Genomic DNA, 26,866 nt, shown 5'->3' with positions numbered 1-26,866 from the left:
TGATGTGTAGACACATAATGTTAACATTACCTCTGTAGGCCTCTCTGTGGCAGCAGAAACTCTTTATCCCCATGTGATGAGCATTTGGTTGAGTACACTTTATAACACTATTTGTCATAATGTCTGGTGTACTGAGTGGCTGCTTACAACTGCCTGGGGTTCTGTTGGGACAGGAGGCTCCAAAAGACAGATATTACCATCAGAATCTATTGGGAATGTCAATTGCCAAAAATGTCAAAAAGACAGCAAAGTTTGCTTAACTTTTTCAAATAGCCTACGCTGGCCAGTCAGATCCCAAACAAGCAAAAATCGTTTCCGCTGATCAAGAATGTGGAGACCACGGTGGACACAGCAGTAGTATCGACATCATATTTCGTTATTTCGACATAATAAGGGGACATTCTAATCTGCATTAAGCCACATTAAGCGTTCTTATAATGGTTTTCTATGGGAGGAAAATGCTTAACGTGTAATTGCGTTCATATTCTTGGCTCATCTGATTTTTTGTAGCCTACATAGCATAGCCTACTTTATGATTTTAGTATCATAATGATTAATAAATGCATGCACAATTATCCGTGAACTTGATTTGAACAAATGCCTTTCAACTTGTGTGTGCAAAATTCAGAATTAAATGAATGTGCAGCAATTTGTACAAATAAGCCTACTATACTGTTGTAGCCATTAAATAAGCGCATTTAGTTTCATATTTGTTAAAATATTATAATGTTTATTTTTTTTTCATTTCGGGTTTTCCATTTATGTTGATTTACGAAAAGTGAACAGCATGAGTAAGATAGGATGCGCAATATATCGAGAGACATGGAGCGGGTCAGACATGATTTTGACCACTTCATTAAGTTTTGTTTTGTAGAAAGGCTTTCTTTAAAGTGAATTTCATTTTGTATAAATTGTATCTTAATTTTAATAAATTTTTCATCAACCAATTGCCAGGATTTAATGAATAAGAGGCAAATATAACAGACAATATAATCATGGAGGCGCCCGCGCGGTCACTTGCATTGCACGTTAACTGGAGCGCATCTCATCCTAACTTAACGAAACTCAGTGTATGCCTCACAGAGACATGAGAAATACATCAAATACACAAAGCTTGAAATGTCTTTAAACGAAATAATTCAAAAACGAAAAAAGAAAAAGGCTACTCTCTGATTATGTAACCCATTATGTGGATTTGTCTCGATAGGCGCGTTCACTACGAATATGGCGATCGTCAACTTCATCTTTGCAGTCGACACTGTCAGAAAACTCTAGTTTATTAATAAAAATCAATGCACGCATCACCGGATTTACAAATGCACATCTTGCTTGTTGCACGCAAGATATTATGTTGAAATAACATTATTATTATTAATAGCCTACATCTTTTAGAATATTTGATTGAATGCTGAATGTTGCGCTTGTTCAATTTAATAAAATGTAATAAAATTAAAACTTTAATTGTGATCATTAAAATAATCGAATATTAAATATTTAGTTTTGCGCAGCTCCCCCTGTCAATGATCAGCACATTAGAGCTTAAATCGGGCCCAAAAAATCAAGCCCGACCCAACCCGAACCCGAGCACGTTGTGTCCGAGCCCGGCCCGACCCGACACGTTTACTGTAATTATGAGCCCGAGCCCGATTTAAACCCGACCATTTTTAATATGTGGGCCGTTATAACCAGGGGCGGCGCCAGAATTCTTTTAAGCCGGTGCTGCTGTGCTCATTTAGGCTACAGGGGGGAGCTGCGCAGTTATATATATTATATAAATACTATTAATAAATGAGCAAAAATTGGCCACTCAATATTCAATATTCAATTATTTTAATTATCACAATTAAAGTTTTAATTTTATTAAATTGAACAAGCACAACATTCAGCATTCAATCAAATATTCTTAAAGATTTATTATTATTAATAATGTTACTTCAACATATTGTTATTTCAACATAATATGAGCAACAAGCAAAGATGTGCATTTGTAAATTCGGTGACAGCGTGTGTTACGAGTTTCAAATGGTGTGACCGCGGCGCATTCATTTAATTCTGAATTTTGCACATGTAAGTTGAAAGGCATTTGTTTGTGCATAGTAAAACATATCTGTAACATTTATCAAGTTCATAATTGTGCGTGCAATTATCTTAATGAATAGACCTAATGCGACAAGGAAGAAGCATGCAAACTGCGTTGTTTGTTTATTCAGAAATAGTTGAATGGATCGGAAAAGTAACAAAAGCGGATATTGAGGCCTGAGGCTGACTACTATAATAATTTCTGTCATGGCAAGACTGCTTGTCTGTTCATCGTTGAAGTCCCCGTTTTTTAGTTTTTTTTTGCTGTCATAGGCGAGCAGCGTGCGCATTTAATGCACGTGACAAAGCCAACACATTATGTTGTCACACCCCACGACTAGTTTAAAATGTGTCCATACCTCCGATTTTCCTCCAAACTTGCTCAAAGTTAATTCTCATGTTTTAATTTTTTTCTTTGCTTCTTCAAGATCCATGTCGCACTTAGAATAGCAACAGAATAGCCTACAGCACCACAGCATGTGTGATGCGTCACGCGTGCAAGACTGCGAGTGGACGAGACGCTGCGCATGACACGTGACATGCTTTATCAAGGGCCCGACCCGACCCGGCCCGAGGACAGTGGCGTCGAGTCCGGGCTCGGGCAGAGAATTAAAGCTCTACAGCACGAGTCAAAAATTCTCTGGCGCCGCCCCTGCAGAGAAGCTACGTAGACAGTGTAATTATAATTTTTTGTTCCGTTACCTCCAACCCCCGTTTTGAGTCGCCGGATCCACCCCCCCTCTGCGCTCCGGGACCTCCCACTTTACAAATTAAGCACTGCCTACACCCATGATATACTCAAGCCTTACTTGACTGAATTTTGTTTTTATATTTAATTTTCAGCTGCTGCCATGTTCTTTTAATACCTGCAGGATTGCACCTACATGAAAATTAAAATGAGGTTGAATAACATACTGTTCTTCCAGTTTCACCTCTGATATTATAACAGTTGGGTAAGTTACTTGTATTACTAACTACAAATGACATCTTCAACAGTGTAATTAGATTAATGTAATAATGACTATCTTTATAAAGTATTGGTCTACTTATAACTAATTACTAAATCCCATGTCAACCTTAAACACTTGAACAATACAAGGAGAGACACGAAACACAAGGAACACAAACACAATACACAATACAAGGAGAGTTCTGTAACCGAAAACTCAGGGTAAGTCACCTCAGAGTTCAAGTTTTAACTCAGAGTTGGTTGAACCTCCTTATTGAAACAGGCTCCTGGTCCCTGTAAAAAACAAACAAACAAAAAACAACAGCTGTGAACATGCTGATATCAAGAGAAACTATAGGGCTGCACAATTTTGGGAATACATTTTAGATTTTTCTGGTTAAAATTGCTTTTTAAAATTTACTAAATACACACACACACATACAGTATATATATATATATATATATAAAAATAATGAAAACCAGGTTTGTTGTGCCTTGTAGGCATACGTGCAGTGCTTCATAAAATAATAACAATAACCTATAGCAGGCAGCCTATCAATCGTTAAAAAGGAACACTTCAGTAACACTACACTAGAGAAAAATATATTGATTATCATATGTTACTTCAAATGTTTACAATCGTTATGACGTTATGAAATGACATTGTAGTAGAAACATGAAGCCTAATGTTTGGTGCGTTTTGCTTTTCAAACGCACAGCGCAAGTGACTCAAACTAACAGCGCATGCAAAGAACATTTACTGAAACGATCGAGCCGCTCCAAACTATTAAACATTATTGTTAATACATTGTAAATATTTACATTTGAGCAGATATCCACAAACACCGTATTTAACAGTAAACCCGGGTCTAAACATAATATTCACCATATTAGAGTAAACACTCACACTAGCCTACTTTTATATCATGCTGTGTTTTATTATCGAACATAAAAACATCCTTGTGTCGTACATGAATATAAATTTCACGTTGAAAGATGTGTCTGTCTATAGTTCATATTTCAACATGTCTCTGTCGATTTCATACATTTTAGTCTAGCAACAGTTCAACTGCAATATGAAGTTTATACAGCAATAACACTAACTAATATAATTCAGAATCCATTTCTTACCTTACATCTTTCTTGACTTCAAATCGCGTTCTTCTTCTTCTGAGGTAAATCCAATGTAAGCGTGTCTCCCAAACTCGACGAAAAGCAGAGACTGATGAAGTTTGGTGCTTTGTGTTTGAGGTAATGAACCCGTTCGCGTGACGCGTGGACGATTTGCATGTCAATCTCTTTTGCGCGCGTAGGTGTGGTCGAATTAAAACTAATTAGCAAGGGTTTGAGAAACTGGACATCTTGTTGGTTTTATACAAATTACTTAAACAGAGAATTTTTGTTTTTGTTTTGAATCAGATCATTTAAAAGTACACACTTAAATGTGTATAAAGGTGTATGGCTCATAAATGTGTGACAAGTATTCGCTGAGTTTTGTTTCAGTTTATAGACGTGCTCAAGAAAAAAAAAGTTCACCGAGACGGAGAGGCAGAACGCACACCCTGTTTATTTTCTTTATTTTACAAAAGCACAATGTTTTGATTTGATTGTAAGTGGACACATACAAAAGTAGAAATATCACAGATTATTTTTTTATATTTCTTTTTTCTGTATGACCATAAATGACGGAGTAATTTAAGTTTATTGTGCTACTATGTGAAGAAAATCCTGCAGAAAGCGCCGGTGCGTTTGCCGACCCCAGAGGCTGACTCCAACAGTGGCGCGAAGAGCCTACAAAATGTTTATTTGCCGAGATTACTGTCTTTTAATGCTGCGTTCACACCAAACGCGAATAGAGCGTCTGGCGCGAGTAATTTCAATGTTAAGTCAATGTAAAGACGCGTTTACGCGCGTCTGGAGGTCCTGCGGTGCAAATGAGGCGTTTAGCGCGGCGCGGTGGATGATTTTATTTGGTGCTTTTTGTGCATTCACGCGTTTGACGCGAATTCACGTCTGACACCCGAGTTGAAAAATCTGAACTTTGGCGTCTGTTCGTGCCGCGTTGACCAATCAGGAGCCTGCTTGCTGCTGTCACATGGTGAAGTGACGGGATAAACTCCCGCCCAGAGTCACTCATTCAAAATGGAGTATAGCAATATAGCAGAATATAATATTCAATATAGCAGTGAACTGAGTATCACTAGAAAGTGAGTATAGTGAGTATCACTAGAAAGAGCACCCACAGTGGTATCCGTGCCACAGTTTGAAAAACATTGTATATGAAATTTTAAATACAGTACATTAAATATTGAAAAACTATCAATTTCTAACCGAAGACAGATGGACAGGCACTTTGCAGCTGGGATAGAGGATCCTCGCTCCGATGCGGTAACTCTCTCGATGAATGCTTGATCAACATCAGCCATCTTGCAAACAGACAAGCGGATTTCGCCTCAGACGCGCGTCAATTTCGCTTCAAATTTTTGCTTTTTACGCGCGTCAATTTCGCTCTGGATGCGCGAATGGATTCAAAATGTTCAAGCGTCCAGTTAGATGCAAATTTGACGCGCTATTCGCGCTTGGTATGAACGCACGGTAAGAGCTCTGCAGGCTCTGTTTTAAAGCTAGCTAGTGAAGATATCAGTATCATATTAAACTAAACGACATTAGGCATCAATTAGTACCAACCATGACATGCTAGCTAGCTTGTCATGAAGGGGGGTAAATAATGCTAGGCTTTTATTGTATTTTATTTTATTTTTATTTTTTGACACTTGAAATGTGGTAGTTAATCCCCAGGTTCAAGCTGCAAACTTGACTGATGGTTACTTCTGCTGTCAATAGCATAAAGTCATATGTGATCTTTTATTAACACTCCTAATTATCTTGTGTTAAGTACTTATCAGCCATAATATTACAAGGCCCAGCTATTTCTAGCTGGTAATGTTAGTTTGCTACACTGTTAACAGCATTTACATGTGGTAGAAATGTACCAAAATGTTAGCCAGCTTTCCTAAAATCATAAAATAAAGTATATGTCTATTTATGTTAAATTATGGGTATTCTTAATTTGTGCATGATGTTTGTAGTTAATAAATATATTCTTAATATTTTTTGTTTTTGTGCACAACAGTGGACGTGCGAAACAGGTTCAATATCTGTACGTCTGACTAGGACCCCGACGTCTGTGGACGTGCAAAACAGGTTAAATATCTGGACGTCTGACTAGGACCCCCTATGGACATCAGACCAAAAAAAAAAAAGGTCACTGAAATAAGGTAATAAAACCCATATTGATTATTTCTTCACAAGACTTTTGAAAATTATATCACGTAGCCTAGAATATTTGCTCCAAAACTATGTGAAAATCATCCTGCATACTCATTCAGATAAGACAATATATTGATTTAAAATTTGCAAGACATGTTTTGTGTGAGAAAGCTTTATGCGAGTAGGCGTGAACACATCATGAATATTTAATTTCTTTCACACCTGAGAAAGACAAAGACCCTCCCCTAATGGCCCTATCCGATTGTTAAGTCTGACGTCACCGTGACGTTTAGCCTTTTCCGAGTCCAAGCGCTCCTCTCGTCCAGAAATAACAATGGTGGAACCTGTACATTTATTTACGATCACGTCCTTCTTAGTGAGGCACCCTTGGCGGTCAAAAAGGGTTTAAATTCCTTTAACACCAACTGAGTGGTTAGTGTAGCTCATCACTCAGGTGGCATAATTAAGGGTAGAGTCCAGGCATCAATGAAAAAGAAGATTTACGAGGTTGAAGTGAGTTAGCTCGGGACACGGGACACAGCACTGCGGCATTGTAAAAACACTCAATAATAACCAAAGCGGTAGGTAGGCAGAGAGGACCTGGGGCTCGTTCTTCGTACGTTGCTTATTACATCCGAGATCAAATGACACATCCAAGATGATATCATCGTGCTAATCATGATCTGGCTAACTCGGTTCTTCGAACACACCTGTTGTTTATGATTAGTATCGCTGGATTGAGTTATCTGAGATAACTGCGCGTTCATGCGCTGGCTTAAAAGGGGATATGTATCGATAGTAGAAACATTGATCAGCAACGCTGCTATTGGCTGCTCAGCGTGGCCAAAGGGCGGGCTCAGTTTTTCACCTCAGCAGAGCAAGATAGTCGAAGTTTATTCGGAATTTTAATGTTTAATCAAAACGCCAGGGAACACCTCAAAGTCTGCAAAAGCCAGGAGAGAGGGCTGGCAAAAAGTAGCAGACAATTTAAATCCGTGGCCATGTTAGATGTTTTTATCACTTATTAGCCTATATTTTTGTATTTTAATAATTGCATAATTACTTTGTTCATTGTAATGTCAGAGTCACCACACTAGAACATGGGAACAAATAAAAGTGAAGTACAAAAATATTCTACATAATGGTCATTTTTAGTTATTATAGTCTCTTCTATAAAAGGAACTGTTAAATAAATGGTTGTCTGTTTATAAAAGCAACCAAGAAAAAGGCTAGAAAAAAAGAAAAGATCTTAGTAGTATAGTCATTTCAACTGTTAAATCTTGAGTAATGATGAATTGCTTTGACTTGTGAAAGTGAAAACTGATAAACTTATGTTAATGTAAAAAATATTTTGCCATGAGTTATTGATCACATTTTTCCCGAGTGTAGTTCATTGTAATGACATTGTGTTTTCCTCTTTTGTGCACTTTTACATAATACACCAACACTTGTATCTGTTCCCAATAAAGTGGTGGCTGAAATATGTGCAGTAAGTGGACATTTTCAAACTTTCCAAAGGAAAGAAAGTATAAGACTTTGTAATGTCCATTTGTTTCCATTGCACTGGACAGTGAATAAACCCTCTCAGATAACTGTCATATGGAGGAACTATCCTACCTGCAAGTGCTAACTTTACTTAATTTATACTTGTATGCTTTATGGCTGCAATATAAGTGTCAGGATTCCACATCTACAGAAAGGCCTACAGAAGAGTCTGCACAGACAGAGGAGACATAGGCCTACAGGTGGGCAGTGGATAGACAACTTTTCCTTTTTATTTGTTGCATGAGGCATGTGTCTAATATCTCTTGTTGCAGGCACTTGACCACTGGCTTTTCTTTACAAAGAACATTTGAAATAAAACTCAAGGAGCTAAGCATATTTGTCTTTTATTAAACATTTAATGAAAAGGTTTTTTTTTTTTTTTTTTTTTTGCAGTGTTGTATAATATGGCAAATGCAACAATGTCACAGGCCCTGTCAGGTGTGCAACCCTCAGACTTTTCAGACACTGAAATCTTCCCTTTAGTTAGCCAAAGTTCATTTCATTGTGTGCCCTTGTCCTGGCTACTGCATTGTAACTGGTTTGGGTCAGGGAATGGGGTCATAAAACACCTGTCTGCAGGCAGGAACATGTCATAATCACCTATGAAGAAATGCAGTTCTGTTAGGATCAGCATAAGTGTATGTAATACAGTGAGCTTGATATTTAATTGTGGAACTTTTCTTACCACTTTCAAATAATGTGCATAAATGTGAATCTCTGAAAATTCTTAAGTCATGCACAGATCCTGCCCATTTTGCTTTCACATTTGTGATATGGACGATTGTAGTCAACTGCCTTTTTTTAATATATAATATTATTAATCTGGAATATTAAGAATCCCAATAGTAACTGGGCTGCACATTTACATTGTGAATTTACATACACTTTCTAATACCCTTCATTGAGGCCTTGATGGCAGTCTATGGTAGCCTATAGTCTATGGTACCAATCACGTTAGTGAAGCCTGAGTGACACATACTGTAATCGGCATGGTCATGATTGCATGATCTTCATAAAAAATTATGATAGCCAAAAAACAAAAAAAAACTGCTTTAAAAAAAAAAACTGCTTTACAACATTGGGTCTTCAGTGGCTTGGAAATGCCACAAAAAAACTAAAACTGTTTTTAAGCCTCAAAGCGCCAGGTAAACTCCGAATGACACGACAGACAGCACTTTCCATCAAGTTCTCCGCATCTCCAATAGTGTAAAGGAAAGAGCCACTCGCAAATAATCTTAGGACAATGCAAACAGTTTGTCCTGTTGTTAAAGCCCGACTCCGACAAGTCTAAAATAAATGTGCGTTTCCAACAATTTAATAATGTAAACGACAATCTCACGAGTCACGAGAAAAAATATACATCTTAGAAAGTGCACTATCGCGCTGCGCTGGACTTCCTGTATCAGCTCCGCTTATAAAGCCGGGATCTAATCCTATTTACATGAAATAAGCCTCTGCTCACGAGCAGGTTTAAGCTTACGCACCTGTTGCTATGACAGCAAGTCCAGGATGAGCGTCGAAGAACCAAACAATCCAAGATCATGCCAAATCGTCAACAATCAAATCCAGCTAACTGAGTTAGCGACGTACGAAGAACGGGCCCCAGGTTTGTTGTGCCTTGTATGCATAAGCTATGTGATGTGCTGCATAAAATAATAATAACAATAGCCTATAAATTGTTAAAATGGAACACTTCAGTAACACTGCACTAGAGAAAAATATATTGATTATCATATGTTACTTCAATCTCATTTCATAATGTCATTACAAAAAGAAACATTTGTAGTAAAAAAAAAATGAAACCTATTGTTTGGCGCATTTTGCTTTTCAAACGGATGCAGAGAACAAGCGATCGAGCCGCTCAAAACTATTAAACTAATAATTGTTATACCATATTATACATCTACGTTTGAGCAGATATCCACAAACACAGTATTTAACAGTAAACACGATTCTAAACATTATCATATTCACCATAGTATACACTCATACTAGCCTACTTTTATCATGATGTGTTTTATTATAGAATATAAAAACATCCTCGTGTCGGACATGTATATACATTTAGCATTGAAAGGTTGCCTACCAGTCTAGTTCATATTTCAAGATACATATACATTTATGATATTAGGTTTCATGTTTTTACTCCAATATAATTTCATAACATACATTTTAAGCTGGCACCACCAGTTTAAAGGGATAGTTCGGCCAAAAATGATATTAAACCCATGATTTACTCACCCTCAAGCCGTTCGAGATGCATGTCAATCATTTTTCAGACAAACACATTTTCAGTTATTTTAGAAAATGTCTTAGATCTTTCAGTGGTTATAATGTCAAGTTATGGGGTCCACCTCCTTCAAGTCCCAAAAATGTGCATGCATCCTTCACAAAAGTAATCCATCCGGCTCCAGGGGGATAAACGAAGGTCTTCTGAGGGTAATCCGTGCGGTTTTGTCGTAAAAATATACATATTTAAAACTTTATAAATGAAAATAACTGGCTTCCCGCAACGGTCGACGCGCGTTCACGGGAGATGGATGCCGGCGTATGACGTAGGGTTTGATTTAGCTATACTTTGTTCTACGTCACGACGCTTCCTATGCTACGTCCTACGCCGGCATCCATAGATATCATATAAAGGCTAGATGTCTTAAGGCGGAGTCACTTCCGGCATCACCGGCGGCCATCTAACTACAGGGGAGCAGTGAATTAAGGTGAGTGATCAGCACGCACACAAATCCTCTTATCTCGCTGAAATCTTGACGGATTTACAAACGGTTTGGTTTCTTACAAACGTTATTAACGTGGCTATAATTCTGAATGCTTGAACATTTATGTTATAATTATTCATATGTATGCAGTGTCATAGCTACATCTCTGACGTTTATAACAAACCAAACCGTTTGAAAATCGGTAGAAAATTGAGCAAGTTATGGTTATTTAAAAGTACATGCACCATGTTACGAGTGAGCGAGCACACTGTGGTATGATGGCCGCCGTGTGCGGACGTCGACCTCCATTGGACAGCAGCGCGCACGAGACATCTAGCCTTTATATGATATCTATGCCGGCATTCATCTCCCGTGAACGCGCATCAACCGTTGCCAGAAGCCAGTAATTTTCATTTATAAAGTTTTAAATATTAAAATTTTTACATAAGACTACTACGATCTAAGACATTTTCTAAAATAACTGAAAATGTGTTCGTCTGAAAAATGATTGACATATGCATCTCAAACGGCTTGAGGGTGAGTAAATCATGGGTTTAATATCATTTTTGGCCGAACTATCCTTTTACCATGTCTTACCTTAAAAATCTTCTCATCTTCAAATCGCATTCTTCTAATTCTTCTGAGGTAAATCCAAGTGAAACAGCACAGCACAAACACAGTCTTCCAAACTCGATGAAAAGCAGAGAGGAGTAAGTTACTGAAGTCCCTGATTCTTTGTTTTGAGGTAATGAGGGCGTTTACAGCTCTGCGTTCGTCATGTGGATCATTAGCATGTCAATCGCTCATGCGCGCGTGGGCGTGGTCACATTAGAATTAATTAGGACCGCTTTGAGAAACTGTACATGCCGCTGCTTTCATACGGATTACTTAACCAGAGAATATTTGTTTTTTATATAATTTACATACTTTAAAAATAGAGACTCCAAGCGTTGTATTCATGGGTTTCATCAGGTCCCTTTCCACAGGTGTATTAATCAAGCACAATGCAGTCTGCATTCATAATCTAGGTGCTTGATTTTATACACCTGTGGAAAGGGACCTGATGAAACCCATGAATAGACATGCGTTTCAAGTCTGTGACAAACATTAGCTGAGTTACAGGTCATTATCTGTCGCGTTTCAGAATGAGTTTCACATTGAGAGAGACGGCAGAACGCGCATCATGTTTATTTTCTTTATTTTACGAAAAATACAACATTTTGTTTTTATTATGAGTGTACACAAATAAAAGAAGACATTTTTGAATGATGTATAACCCAAGTATGTAAGATCAAAATCAACAGAGTATTTTGAGTGTTTTTTTGCACAGGTCACTTTTTCCCCCTTTGCAACACTTCTTAAAAGATTTACATTTTTCCAATATTTACTTTTGGAACATGCAACAAACCTCTTAAGAATAAAACTTATTCCCACAAAACCAAAAAAGTATTTTCTTTTTTTGTAAGAGAGATTGCAATCTTCACAAAAGTTTCACAAAAGTTTCTTGATGTTTCACTCTTTACAACACTTCTCTAAATATTCAGATTTTTCCAACATTCACTTTTGGAACATGCAACAAACAACCTGAGAATAAAACAAGACTACAATCAAACCTTTGCAAACTAACACTGAACTAAAACCAGATGCGTTTGGCTAAACAGGTCTTGTGAACATATTTTGAGTCGTAATGGTCAGAACACCATCATCAATATCTATTGTTTCAACAAAGAAGCCTGTTCTTCAGAGAGTAAACCTTTGGAGAAAGTTTGCCACTGTCTAGTTCCAGTAGAATCTTCTGAAAAAATTCAAATGAGTATCTGAGCTCTTTGGGGTAACTCAGATTGATTGCATATATTAGGCCAAGTAGATAAACACAAGCCTTCGCAACACCTGACAACCCCGTCATCACCTCTATGATTTCCAGCATTACCCCAGTCTGTAAAGGATCATCTGCTGAGCCACCTTTCGTGATGATCCTCAGTGACTACGTTTACATGCAGCCAATAACCCGTTCAAAACCGGGATATTAGCAATAACCCGGTCGCGCACGGCCATGTAAACACCGGCAAAAACCCGGATATGCTCATATCCCGTTTTTTAAAAACCCGGATATGATCCCTGGGGTACCCCTTTTCTAACCCGAATATTTGGTCATGTAAACGCGTATTGGCATATCCCCATCAAAAGGAACATTGATTTGTGTTCTGCGCATGTTCTATTCGCAAGGAATCTTGGTCTTTTGAGTACACTGTAAAAAAAAATCCTAATTTTACAGAAAATAACTGATTTTTTGACTATCATTTTCTTTCATTTTAAATTGTACTCAAAACACTGTAAAATTACAAATAATATCTGTAAAATAAAAATTCAGCTGTTATTTTAGGTATTGTGACATTAAAAAATCTTTAAAAAAGGGTCAAATGACTGGCAGCTGCGGCTGCCAAACAAAAACCTTAAAATTAAAGTAAAATAAAGTGTAAAAAACTTTAAAATAAATTTGATGTCACCATGATTGAGATCAGTGTCTGCTTTAGTTGGGCTCATGACCCTTGAGTTATTAACCTGTGTTTTTCTCTGGCTGCTTTAACTGTGTATTTGATACACGTTTGTTAGAGCAATAAATGCAGGAGAAAATATCAGATGATCTTGGTCATTCATTGATAATGTTAAAGTCATAAGATGATCTGATTCACTGATGTGTCAGTCAAATCTCTGAATATTAGCTTAGATTACATAATATGTAGGTGTATTTTAGCTTTATACAAAGTATATAATTAATGTCATAATTTTTCACATAACCCTTGAAATATTGTGGCATCAGTATTATAACAATCTGAAAAAAATATATATATATATAAATTGTACAGAAAAAGTTTTGAGCTGGTTCATTTTTTTGTGTAGTATAGAGACATCAAGAATCAACATATGAATCTCAACAATGGTGACAACCAACAAAGCCTTTTTGTGACTTTATAGTAATTCAGATTTTTTTTCATTGTCACCATTGTTGTGATTCATACGCTGATTCTTGATGTCTGAGTGAGTCTATATCACTGCATGAAAAGTGGGATTTTCGACAGTTACCGGCGCTGTAGATTGTCGTGGAAGTTCAGGTTTACGACTGCAAACTGTCGGAAATTGACGTGGGACTTGCTTGCCCCGTGACCCCCCTCCCTCTAATGCTTTAACATGTAAATGAGACTGCTGTGAGCTTTACAAATGCAAATGAGGGTAGCAGGGGGAGTTTTATCCCAGGTGACTAAAAGGTATTAACTTAATTCTAAAAAAAATACAATACAATACAATATTCATTCATGTCCTTGATGGTAATAATAGTGTAGAGTATAGACCATAGGAGAACACAGAACCACATAATTCAGAAAGGTTCAGCGCTACCACTTTTGGAGCAATGCACAACATGTTGCAGAAATTTTCACTGCCCTTTTTGTGATAGCAGTATTATTAAACAGACAAAATGGGACAAATTGAATAACCACATTAAAATCCACTTTAAAAGGTTGTTGTTCATGAAGGAACATTTGCACTTACAGTGTACAGTGGCAAAATATATTATTTTACATTTATCCATTTGTCAGACGCTTTTATCCAAAGATAGATGGTTTTCTGCATGATTTAGACAAAATATTAAATTATCTTCATTAATGTCTAAAGGTTACACAAACAATCCACACTGAAACTTAAGCTAACAAAACACAAACAATTATATATTCCTGTATTTTCTGTATTTATTTTAATCAATCGTTTTTGTTTTTTCAGTCTATCATATAATTATGTTGTGTATGATCTATGAAAAAAATGGTTAGTTGTAAAATGGTTGAGTATTAAAAAATATTTTGAATTAAATCAAATGTTCGCACTTTGTTTTCATTTTATATATATATATTTTAGTTTTGCTTAATATATATGGTTCATTTGACTCAACAAAAATGGATAAAGTAATTTTAACTGTTAAAACAGTAATAGTAATCTGTAATCTGATCAGTAATCTGTTAATAGTAGGCCTAGTATATTATATTTTGTTAATAGGACCAAAGATAGCCTAATTCTTATATTTTACAATATTTTAGATATATATATTTTCAATTAAATCGTTTACTTTTGTTTTTATTAACTTTGTTTTAAACTTTGAAACGTTCCAGAACAAAGAAATATAACTAGCGCAATGCCTTGTTGCGCCCACTTCCGGCCTCAGTCAGACTGTCGGGTCTTCTGTTGGTTCAAACATTCCTAAATGACGGTACAGAGACTGCATTGCTGGTGAACCGTGGTGAACTCATCGTTTCCTCTAAATTGAATGTAAGTTCGGTCAACCTAATGAATTCAATGTCCATTGTGTACGTATAGTCTTAGGTAGTTTAGCGTTATTGTCTTAAACTTCAGCTTTTAAATCTTTTATGGTTACAGCAGCCGCGAATGGGCAATGGTGTCAGCAGTTTTCACGGCAATCATGGCGTTAGCTTTTGGCGCTTTTTTTTTTTTTTTTAAGTTAGCTTGCTGCTCATGGTTCATGTTCAGTTTCCATGTTATTTTAGCTGTACACGAGAGAATATGTCAATTTGGGATACTAAACTGCACGTAAACCGATAGCAGCATGGCATAGAGTTCTGAGTCTGACTGGCTAACTTAGCTCTTTGCTAACTAAGTTAGCTTGTCCATATAGCAGCTTGCTACGGGGTTCACAGATGATGCAAGGTGGGTTTAAAGGTGAACCCAGATAGCCACTGGACGCTGTAACGGAACAGGGCCGCAACCGCAATACGATAGGTCTGGCACGCATCCGCCTCACGGACTCGTTCCTGAGTCCAAACGCACATCGGGCCGAAGCCGTTTCTGGTCTGTTTTTAGGGGTTGTTGCGGATATGTGCCAGCGCCGATCCAGCACCGCCTAAACATCCCGTTACAGATGCGTAACGGGTGCGTGAAACGATTCCGCCTACCGGAGCTGTGCCGGATGTGTTACGATTCCACTTAAATCGCACTGGATTGTCCTTTTGCCTTATTTTCGGCATTTTTGTCAGTTAGGGTATCATATTAACCTATGCTACCTAGGCATACATAAAGTTATTTTATAATAATGCTCTGTCTATCTACAGTAATTATCTTATATAGTTTTTCTGTGTAAAATAACTATGAAGTTATGTATAAAAATGCAATAAGTACATACATTCAAATATAAAGTTTGTATATTTACAGTTTTAATTTTTGGTCAAAGTTGTGAAACTAGACCTGCAATCTCTAATTAAGTACTTAATAATAGCAAATGTACAGTGAATTTCTGTTAAATTAACTAAACATACAAGTACGGAATACCTGCACACTTACAGTATTCATTAAACAAACACTGAACATCAAGATACGTGAATGATAGGAAATACAAGCTTAGTATAGAATTTAGAACATGTAAAAATATCCACATTAAAAGGCAATTGCTGTATACCTTTATACTCTAATATAACTTGTTTTAAACATTTACAATTACATTTTATCCAAAGTGAAAATTAAGAGAACAATAGAAGCAACAAGTGCAGTGACAAGTCCCAGTTAGTGTAGCACAGTGCACAAGTTTTTATTTTTTTATTAAAACAAAGATTTAGTATTATTGGGTCAAGTGTTTATGAAAAGATGGATCTTTAGCAGTTTCTTGAAAATGTGTTGAGTTGGGCAGGTCATCCCACCAGCAGGGAACAGTCCAGGGAAAGGTCAGTGAAAGTGATTGTGTGTCTCTTTGGGATGATGGCACCACAAGGCGCCGTTCACTTGCAGAACACAAGCTTCTGGAGACACATAGATCTGAAGCAGTGAGTTTAGGTCTTGCTGCAGCATCTGGATCAGTTGCAGAGGTTTGACTGATGCTGGAAGAGCTGCAATAGTCCAGTCTGGATAGAACAAGAGCTTAGACAAGGAGTTGTGTGGCTCCGATAGGAAGGGCCGGATCTTTCTGATGTTGTATAAGGCAAATCAGCAGGATCACACAGCAAGGATGGTTTGGCTGAAACCATAAGCAGTTCTGTCTTGGCAAGGTTGAGTTGAAGGTCATTCATCCAGCAAGAATTTTCCATCAGGTAGGCTGAGATGCAAGCAGCAACCGTCAGATCCTTTAGCTGGAATGAAAGGTAGAGATATGTGTCATTAAGTGATAGGAAAAGTCATGTTTCTAAATGAAAAAGCCTAGTTACGCTACCAACAACAACAAAAAAATTAAATAGATGGGTGGAATCTAACACAATCGTGGTCTTACTGTAGTAAAACCAAACCTTGTGCAGTGGCCTCACAAGGATCAAATGAATATTCATATGGGAAAATATAGTATAAAACAAATTACATTTTCTGCCACTTTTAGTGAAATCATATGGAATCAGAAGACTCGGCCATTACAATATTTTAAATTACTTCTTCCCATACCTTGTTTGCCATGATAATTCTGCTTTCCACTTGACCTGAAATCACAAAAAAAAAAAAAAAAAAACTCAGTATTACATTTACACATGTAAGAATATGTTCCACTGAGACAATGCAAAACCTAAACTGACTATGATCTGGAAGCTGAGCAGGAAAGGCTAACAGTGAAGTTTTGAGCTGAGACACCTAACCTTAGGGGTGTAAGTTAACTGTCTGTTCATCTGGATCAATGCAATTTTCATAACCAATGATCAAAAGTATCCTATGAAAAAGGCTACTATGATGACCCCAGGCCATCCAAAATGTAGATACGTTCATTTCTTCATCAGAACACAAACATTCTATCAACTTTTATTTTATAAGCCTAATATATGCACATATATGCATTCTATAGCTACGTGTTGGCAAGCAGATGCAGCCAGAATATGCAATTTATCATGTTGTGTTCATATTCTAGTCTCATGTGCTTTCCTGTATCAAGTACAGTATTTACTGAATTCGTTTTCTTAACAGTCTTGAGATAACGTTAGCCATGTTTAGCCCTTACGAAAATTAACTGTGGTTTAACCACAAAGAAAAAAAACAAGAAAAAAAACATGGTAGGCCTATTTGTTTTTGTAGTATAACTGTGGTTATTAAAAATGGTAATAAAAATTGGTTAGTTAAAACCGAGGATATTTTTTAAGAGAAGAATTTTCAGCTTCCAGACAGTGATTCAAAATGTCCCGCCATTTAAGAGATTGATTTACTGACAGATACTATCGCGTATTAACGAAGATTTTATTCACAATTAAACGGACTTTGATATGTATAACAAGTCTACGAAAGCTTGTTTTAGGTCTTTTGAGGTGTGGGTTCAACTGATCTTTCTTAAAACAGATGGAAAATGTAAAGACGCATGCTACATTTTCAGTGTTTTGCCCTCCAGCTCTCGCCTGTTATGACAGAACATAATTTAAGAATGCTAACGTTAGCTTGAAAACTGTAAACGTAACACAAATGTAATATAAAATATCGTTCACATGTAACTTAGTATATGAGACTCTTACCTCAGCCGGTGATCGGTTGGCATGATGTCCGCTGACGAACAAGGCTCACAGAAAAGGGTGTTATTTCCAAAGAATCCAAACGGACTGACAGACAACAGCTCCTGCTCACGGCTGCTCTTGACGAACACGATTGCTTTGAACCACTGTTGATCTCACAGTCTACTTCACGAGAGTAGACTGAATTCAAATCTCCCGCTTGCCCAAACTCGATCCTGATCAGCTAACGTTAACCGTTGTGGGCGGGAGTAAACAGCGGAAAAGTAATGGCGGCGAATTTGAATCTGCGTCATCTCGCGCGCGCGCGCGTGCGCACTCACACACACAAAGCCCTGAATGTGCAGCAACGGCAAATGCCTTTTATTTGCAAATATTTGCTGTATAATGACAAAACGGTAAAAATCTGGAGAAAAAAATACAGACAATTACTTGTAAAATTACACTTTTTTTTTTACAGTGTGTGCTGTAACGGACCTGTTGCTGTATAGTTTTTAAACACTGATAATATTGTTCAGCTTAATGACAATGCATTTATCTCATGCTCTAAGATAGAAAAATAAATATGCAGACAGGTAACCATGTTGTTTTGAAAATGTTTATTCCACGGAGTTCTTCACACAGTTTGAGAAAAGTATTTCGGATGTGGTCCACATCAGGTAGTCTCTGTCAAAACAGTGTTGGCTCAAATCCGTTTTGCAGATATGGGCCAGAGCAGTTTTTAGCCCTTTTTTAAATGCAGTCGGCTCAGATATGTATCACAGATTCGGGCCACACCAGTGTAGCCTATGTGAAAACAGTATCGGCTCAGATTCATATTGCAGATCTGGACCAAATCAGTGTCAGACACAGCTAATGTCTTTCGGTTACCTATGGGAAAAGTGATCTGTGCCAGATCTGTAAAATGATATAAATACTGAACTGATGGCAGTTAGATTGTTTAAGCTGAAACCTCTGTCTGGCACGGATCTGGTTCACAATCAGAAAACGTCTCTAAGATAGAAACGGAGGCAAGGGGCTTAAAACGGATCCGTGCCAAATGTAATTGCTATCTGGGAATTGTCTAATTTATAAATGAGCGTCGTGAATGTGACACCTAACGTAACAACGTTACCAGGCAGAGGAGAAGGACGATGAGGTGATTAGATCTAACGTTAACTTAACGTTATGAGGAAGCACACAAAAAAATAAAAAAATAAAATCGGAGGGTTCTGTTAGAAATGGTATTCTCATTTTCAGATATTTTATACATTTGAAATATAAAATCGGTTGATACAAATGATTGATTTTATTTTTATTTTGCAGTATTATTGGATTCGGATGAGAATATCAGGGGTAATCGTTTTCTCTTCATTTATAATTGCAGTTTAAAAATTAAATTCTTTAACTTTATATATTTTATTTTACATTACCTCTGTATAAGCGTCAAGATAATCCCCCTTCAATAATGTACGAAGGAAGCTGCAGCCCATTGAGGACACCAGCATGTTGCACAATACTGGTGAGTACTGATGACAACTTAAACATAATATTGTGTTGTGTACAACATAAGTCACAGGCTTATTCATGTGTTTTATCTAATAAAGATTGTGCCATGTCTAGCCAAGTGGAGCTAGGACGGCAGTGAAATGTCCACTCCTGGTAAGTACTTTTCCCCCTGCACAAAACATTGCTCTGCACAAAGTCACACTCCATTCAAGACAAGTAGTTTTTTACTGCTTGTGAATAATCTATTTTAAATATATACAGTGCTGGTCAGAGTTATTTAAGCCGCTTAATTAAGAGTGAGAACCTACTCATCTTGAATGGACAAAAAAAGCGAATGTTTTAGTTTCATCTTTCCATAGAACGTTTGAAAAGTAACTGACACTACTGGAACTTCAGACGGGCAGCGTTCTATGGTCAGAGTCTGGTCGTCCCTCTGCCCGTTTGAAGTTCCAGTAGTGTCAGTTACTTTTCAAACGTTCTATGGAAAGATGAAACTAAAACATTAGCTTTTATTGTCCATTCAAGATGAGTAGGTTCTCACTCTTAATTAAGCGTAGTAATGACTCCAGTATTACATTATTAATTTAGTATAGGCAACATGACCGTACTTACTGGCTGACTCATGTGTTTCAGACTCTAAGTCAAACTTTGAATGTCTTGTGGAAGCCTTCTCTGACCCGGAGAAATGTGCAGCCAGATTTCAGCGCAGATTTCAATCTTACATTCTTTTATTTTTTTACTTTCATAAAAACTTACAAACATTTTAAAGGTAAGATTCAAAGAATATGCTTTTGTAACCCCCTCTAGTTCCTGCTTTCGACCCTTCCAGAAAGGACCACACGAAGACGTATGCTGAGTTCAATCATCGCATGTTTACTGAGGACATATGAAATGACACCAAACAGACGCGAATTACAGCTCATCCGGTCACATAACATTCTCCTCAACAGCTTGCATAAAAACTCTTTTCACCAGTTTAACAAGCAATAAACTATTTGTTTTGATCATTAAGAGCTCAGTCTTTTTTCTGAACACAGAAAATGTAATATCATACAAACATTGCATCATACCTGAGGACATATGAAATGACACCAAATAGACGCGAATTACAGCTCATCCGGTCACATAACTGTCAAAAATAAATATAAGTGTAAAAATAAACAACAAGAAAATACAGATATAGAAACACAATGAATACCATGCACTCTTAATGTGCTCGACAATGAGTTTTCGGTATAAAGTTAATTATCCATCAATTCTATGTCTCTTATTACTCAAATATGAAATAAAACGCTTTTAAAATTGTTGTTTTGACCTTAAAGATAAACAAAATCATCTCTGACAACATTTAATTTCTGTTTGACCGGAGAGAGATTTTCCACCTACCATTCTCCTCAACAGCTTGCATAAAACTGAGGAGAAAATGGCCGGCCTCATTTATAGTTTACCCTAATCACCTGTAGGTGTCCCCATAGTCCTTTCTTTTAGATGCACTTAATACATTGTATTCAATTAATATTTTAGAATTGTTTTACAACATTAACAAACAATTTTGGCACAATTCATAATCAATTTATTTTCCGTTACACTTTCATTCTCTTGAATAAGAAAATAGATCCGTTATAGTTTACGATCTTAATCATACATTTTGTTTCCATAGAGTAACCTCGCCTCATAACGAGGGCGTAACCTCACATTTACTCAGAGCTATGTCTGCAAGTCCAGATTTTCATGACGCTGATCATGACAACATTGTGTGTAAGTAACTTTGACTATTTTCTTCTTGTTTCATTTTACTGTGACTTGCGTTGTTTTTATTCATATCACTCTCATTTAATTGTTTTCCAGCTGTCTGTAAGACGTACTACGAGACAGTACGCAGGGGCTTCAGGTACAAACAACCAGATGTTGACACCCAGTAAGTATTCATCTCATCGTCACTTTTGTATTTTGTCAGGCCTTGTGAAATGTAAGAATATTCTGTTTTTCATGATTTCATCATAAAGCAAGAGGTCATGGGATTGATGGCTATTATTTGTTTAATAATTGTAAATAATCCTGTAATTTACAGGAAGCAGTATGCCATCTTCACAACTCTGAGACAAATTGTGGGCGCTACGAACTGGATCAAGGTAAAAAAATAAAATAAAAGAATCTTACATTCTTTTATTGTTTTACTTTCATAAAAGCTTACAAACATTTTAAAGGTAAGATTCAAAGAATATGCTTTCATTCTCTTGTATAAGAAAATAGATCCGTTATAGATACCGATCTTAATCATACATTTTGTTTCCACAGAGTAACCTCGCCTCATAACGATGGCTGATGGCTATTATTTGTTTAATAATTGTAAATAATCCTGTAATTTACAGGAAGCAGTATGCCATCTTCACAACTCTGAGACAAATTGTGGGCGCTACGAACTGGATCCCAAAAACTCTTATGATGCCAACAAAATTGAGGACCGTGACGTCGCCCGGTATGGCGCAGCCGGGGCCCCACCCTGGAGCCAGGCCCGGGGTTGGGGCTCGTATGCGAGCGCCTGGTGGTCGGGCCTCCCCCCATGGGGTCCGGCCGGGCTCAGCCCGAAGGAGCGACGTGGGGCCACCCTCCCGTGGACCCACCACCTGCAGGAGGGACCGTAAGGGGCCGGTGCAAAGTGGATCGGGCGGCAGTCGAAGGCGGGGGCCTAGACAACCCGATCCCTGGACGCGGAATCTAGCTCTAGGGACATGGAACGTCACCTCTCTGGCGGGGAAGGAGCCTGAGATTGTGCGTGAGGTTCAGAGATTCCGACTAGAGATAGTTGGGATCACCTCTACGCACAGCTTGGGCTCTGGAACCACACTCCTCGAGAGAGGATGGACTCTTCACCACTCTGGAGTTGCCCATGGTGAGAGGCGGCGGGCTGGTGTGGGTTTGCTTATAGCCCCCCAGCTCAGCCGCCATGTGTTGGAGTTCACCCCGGTGAACGAGAGGGTCGCTTCCCTGCGCCTTCGGGTCGGGGATAGGTCTCTCACTGTTGTTTGTGCCTACGGGCCAAACGGCAGTGCAGAGTACCCGGCCTTCTTGGAGTCTCTGGGAGGGGTGCTGGAAAGTGCTCCGACTGGGGACTCCGTCGTTCTACTGGGGGACTTCAACGCCCACGTGGGCAGCGACAGTGACACCTGGAGGGGCGTGATTGGGAGGAACGGCCCCCCTGATCTGAACCCGAGTGGTGTTCTGTTATTGGACTTCTGTGCTAGTTACAGCTTGTCCATAACAAACACCATGTTCAAGCATAAGGGTGTCCATCAGTGCACATGGCACCAGGACACCCTAGGCCGGAAGTCAATGATCGACTTTGTGGTTGTTTCATCTGACCTCCGGCCGTATGTCTTGGACACTCGGGTGAAGAGAGGGGCGGAGCTGTCAACTGATCACCACCTGGTGGTGAGTTGGATCCGATGGCGGGGGAAGAAGCTGGACAGACTCGGCAGACCCAAACGTACTGTGAGGGTCTGTTGGGAACGTTTGGCCGAATCCCCTGTCAGAGAGATCTTCAACTCCCACCTCCGACAGAGCTTCGACCAGATCCCGAGGGAGTCTGGAGATATTGAGTCCGAGTGGACCATGTTCTCCACCTCCATTGCCAACGCGGCCACTCGGAGCTGTGGCCGTAAGGTCTCCGGTGCCTGTCGAGGCGGCAATCCCCGAACCCGGTGGTGGACACCGGAAGTAAGGGATGCCGTCAAGCTGAAGAAGGAGTCCTATCGGTCCTGGCTGGCTTGTGGGACTCCTGAGGCAGCTGATGGGTACCGACGGGCCAAGCGGACTGCAGCCCGGGTGGTTGGGGAGGCAAAAACTCGGGCCTGGGAGGAGTTCGGTGAGGCCATGGAGAAGGACTATCGGTCGGCCTCGAAGAGATTCTGGCAAACCGTCCGGCGCCTCAGGAGGGGGAAGCAGTGCCCTACCAATGCTGTTTACAGTGGAGGTGGGCAGCTGTTGACCTCGACTGGGGATATCACCGGACGGTGGAAGGAATACTTCGAGGATCTCCTCAATCCCACCGTCACGTCTTCCATTGAGGAAGCAGAGGCTGAGGACTTGGAGGCGGACTCGTCCATCACCCAAGCTGAAGTCACCGAGGTAGTCAAGAAACTCCTCGGTGGCAAGGCACCGGGGGTGGATGAGATCCGCCCTGAGTACCTCAAGTCTCTGGATGTTGTGGGGCTGTCTTGGCTGACACGCCTCTGCAGCATCGCGTGGCGGTCGGGGACAGTGCCTTTGGACTGGCAGACCGGGGTGGTGGTCCCTCTTTTTAAGAAGGGGGACCGGAGGGTGTGCTCCAACTATAGGGGGATCACACTTCTCAGCCTCCCCGGGAAAGTCTATTCCAGGGTACTGGAGAGGAGAATCCGGCCGATAGTAGAACCTCGGATTCAGGAGGAACAGTGTGGTTTTCGTCCTGGTCGTGGAACACTGGACCAGCTCTATACCCTCTACAGGGTGCTGGAGGGTTCATGGGAGTTTGCCCAACCAATCCACATGTGCTTTGTGGATTTGGAGAAGGCATTCGACTGTGTCCCTCGCGGCATCTTGTGGAGGGTGCTCTGGGAGTATGGGGTTCGGGGCCCTTTGCTAAGGGCTACCCGGTCCCTGTACGACCGGAGCAGGAGCTTGGTTCGCATTGCCGGCAATAAGTCAGACTTGTTCCCGGTGCATGTTGGACTCCGGCAGGGCTGCCCTTTGTCGCCGGTTCTGTTCATAACTTTTATGGACAGAATTTCTAGGCGCAGCCAGGGGCCGGAGGGGGTCAGGTTTGGGGACCACACAATTTCATCTCTGCTCTTTGCGGATGATGTTGTCGTGTTGGCCCCATCAGACCAGGACCTTCAGCATGCACTGGGACGGTTTGCAGCCGAGTGTGAAGCGGCTGGGATGAGAATCAGCACCTCCAAATCCGAGGCCATGGTTCTCAGTCGGAAAAGGGTGGTTTGCCCGCTTCAGGTTGGTGGAGAGTTCCTGCCTCAAGTGGAGGAGTTCAAGTATCTTGGGGTCTTGTTCACGAGTGAGGGAAGGATGGAACGGGAGATTGACAGACGGATCGGTGCAGCTTCTGCAGTAATGCGGTCGCTGTACCGGTCTGTCGTGGTGAAGAAGGAGCTGAGCCGTAAGGCGAAGCTCTCGATTTACCGGTCAATCTACGTTCCTACTCTCACCTATGGTCATGAGCTGTGGGTTATGACCGAAAGGACAAGATCCCGGATACAGGCGGCCGAAATGAGCTTTCTCCGCAGGGTGGCTGGGCGATCCCTTAGAGATAGGGTGAGAAGCTCAGTCACTCGGGAGGAGCTCAGAGTAGAGCCGCTGCTCCTCCACATCGAGAGGGGCCAGCTGAGGTGGCTCGGGCATCTTTTCCGGATGCCTCCTGGACGCCTTCCCGGGAAGGTGTTCCGGGCATGTCCCACCGGGAAGAGACCCCGGGGAAGACCTAGGACACGCTGGAGGGACTATGTCTCCCGGCTGGCCTGGGAACGCCTCGGGGTCCCCCCGGAAGAGCTGGAGGAAGTGTCTAGGGAGAGGGAAGTCTGGGCATCCCTGCTTAGACTGCTGCCCCCGCGACCCGGCCCCGGATAAGCGGAAGAAGATGGATGGATGGATGGACGAACTGGATCAAGGTAAAAAAAAAAAAAAAAAAAGAATCTTACATTCTTTTATTTTTTTACTTTCAAAAAAACGTACAAACATTTTAAAGGTAAGATTCAAAGAATATGCTTTCATTCTCTTGTATAAGAAAATAGATCCGTTATAGTTTACGATCTTAATCATACATTTTGTTTCCATAGAGTAACCTCGCCTCATAACGAGGGCGTAACCTCACATTTACTCAGAGCTATGTCTGCAAGTCCAGATTTTCATGACGCTGATCATGACGACATTGTAAGTAACTTTTACTATTTTCTCCTTGTTTCATTTTACTGTGACTTGCGTTGTTTTTATTCATATCACTCTCATTTAATTGTTTTCCAGCTGCCTGTAAGACGTACTACGAGACAGTACGCAGGAGCTTCAGGTACAAACAACCAGATCTGGCATTGCAGGCCGAAGCTGTGAAGAGTTCAGCTCGGAGTCGAGCGAGAAGAAAGAGGGTAAGATTTTTAGTCAATGTGACTATTTTTCACGTGCATTAATAGATGTTTTGTGTCCATACACAGTGCATCACAGTACTGATTGTCTGTATTGGTTGTTTTTACAGCTGCTAGAAGCGAGACGGTGTGCTAGGTGAGGATGACGTGGGCATTTGGAAGTGCGCCACCATAGATCTGATGTCCGATGAAGTTCAACCACCAGCCAGGAGCTCACAGAGCTCTGTGCTACGCTGCAGTCGAGATTAGAGGCGACTCCTAAATACAGGGCAACGCACCACAGACGTTTTCAAAGTGGATCGAATTCAGAGAGAACGCCGCTAGTCACCTACAGCTCCGAAGATGAAAACAGACACTGAGCTTCCAATTTGTTGTGTGTGCAGATGATCTATGCTTTGTACATAGGTGTATATTGTTTTGTGTTTGTGCTAATAAAGCTCTTTCTTTGAATAAACAGCATGTCCCTGGCAAATTTTCCTTTCCTTTATAAATGCATGTGCTTGATGGTAATAATAGTGTAGTCCATAGTCTAACAATGACATGAATATACCACAGAATAGCATATTATGAATATAAAAAAATAATTTATATATCATAATTTATATAAATATTTAAAAAATTGGAATTTATGAATATAAAAAAATAATTTATATATTATTATTTATATGAATATTATAATTTTTTGAATTTATAATGAGCGAGGGTGACCAATAGTAACAGATCTGCCAACCAATCATGAGTGATTTTTCTTGTTTAAACCAGAGCCATAGAGAGAGAGAGTTGCGACACTCTTTGATGTCGCCGCTATGGCTGTCACGTGGTTCATGTAAGCCCCAATAGTTCCAAAACGTACGCTGGCTGTCATGTTCTTCTATGGGACAGACAGCAGCGATTGCATTATTGAACGGTAAATATAAAATAAAACACACACCCAAGTACTTTTTCAGCTGTTATTGCATTATTGCATTTTGTTAATGTCAGTTTTGCATTTGGAGGTAAGTTTTAAGCTATATTTTTGGAGGGAAAAGCTTAGTGTTCATGTTCGCATGGGTAGTAGCACTGGCTTTAGCGGCTCTAACTTAACTTTTCCATATCATTCATCTGATGATGGACGTCTCATGATATTTATTTTAGCACAACTGGGCTGTATTAGGCTATTGATTCCCGTGATTTTGCTTATAAATTCAGATTCAGCCATTAACCTACCTTCGTGATCACGCAAGAGGTCTG

At 39.6% G+C, this 26,866-nt stretch overlaps 3 protein-coding genes and 1 long non-coding RNA gene across 5 annotated transcripts in view; 2 read left to right on the top strand and 2 right to left on the bottom strand.

Annotated features, from left to right (window-relative positions):
- The window catches only part of LOC309510979 (uncharacterized protein), a 120,182-nt gene that overhangs the window by 60,796 nt on the left and 32,520 nt on the right, over positions 1 to 26,866 (bottom strand). The gene's annotated exons all lie outside the window — the stretch shown is intronic.
- The window catches only part of LOC309511319 (zinc finger protein 862-like), a 210,061-nt gene that overhangs the window by 157,713 nt on the left and 25,482 nt on the right, over positions 1 to 26,866 (top strand). The gene's annotated exons all lie outside the window — the stretch shown is intronic.
- LOC309477008 (uncharacterized protein) lies at positions 14,622 to 25,776 on the top strand (the record flags this gene model as incomplete). The annotated part of the gene is made up of 10 exons (XM_082140167.1): positions 14,622 to 14,874; positions 19,326 to 19,521; positions 19,607 to 19,661; positions 20,142 to 20,277; positions 21,169 to 21,266; positions 21,357 to 21,426; positions 21,580 to 21,640; positions 21,881 to 21,974; positions 25,521 to 25,639; positions 25,747 to 25,776. The coding sequence occupies exons 5-10, from the start codon at positions 21,218 to 21,220 to the stop codon at positions 25,774 to 25,776; spliced, it is 423 nt and encodes a 140-aa protein (XP_081996293.1). The 5' UTR covers positions 14,622 to 14,874; positions 19,326 to 19,521; positions 19,607 to 19,661; positions 20,142 to 20,277; positions 21,169 to 21,217.
- LOC309513104 lies at positions 16,089 to 18,281 on the bottom strand. The gene is made up of 3 exons (XR_014211304.1): positions 18,027 to 18,281; positions 16,981 to 17,015; positions 16,089 to 16,679 (listed from the first exon to the last, which is right to left on the bottom strand). It is a non-coding gene; the product is annotated as an uncharacterized lncRNA (long non-coding RNA).

This window comes from Leuciscus leuciscus, assembly GCF_965113295.1.
Source record: "Leuciscus leuciscus genome assembly, chromosome: 1".
Taxonomy (NCBI): Eukaryota; Metazoa; Chordata; class Actinopteri; order Cypriniformes; family Leuciscidae; genus Leuciscus; species Leuciscus leuciscus.
This window is presented reverse-complemented; position numbering and strand designations above follow the sequence as displayed.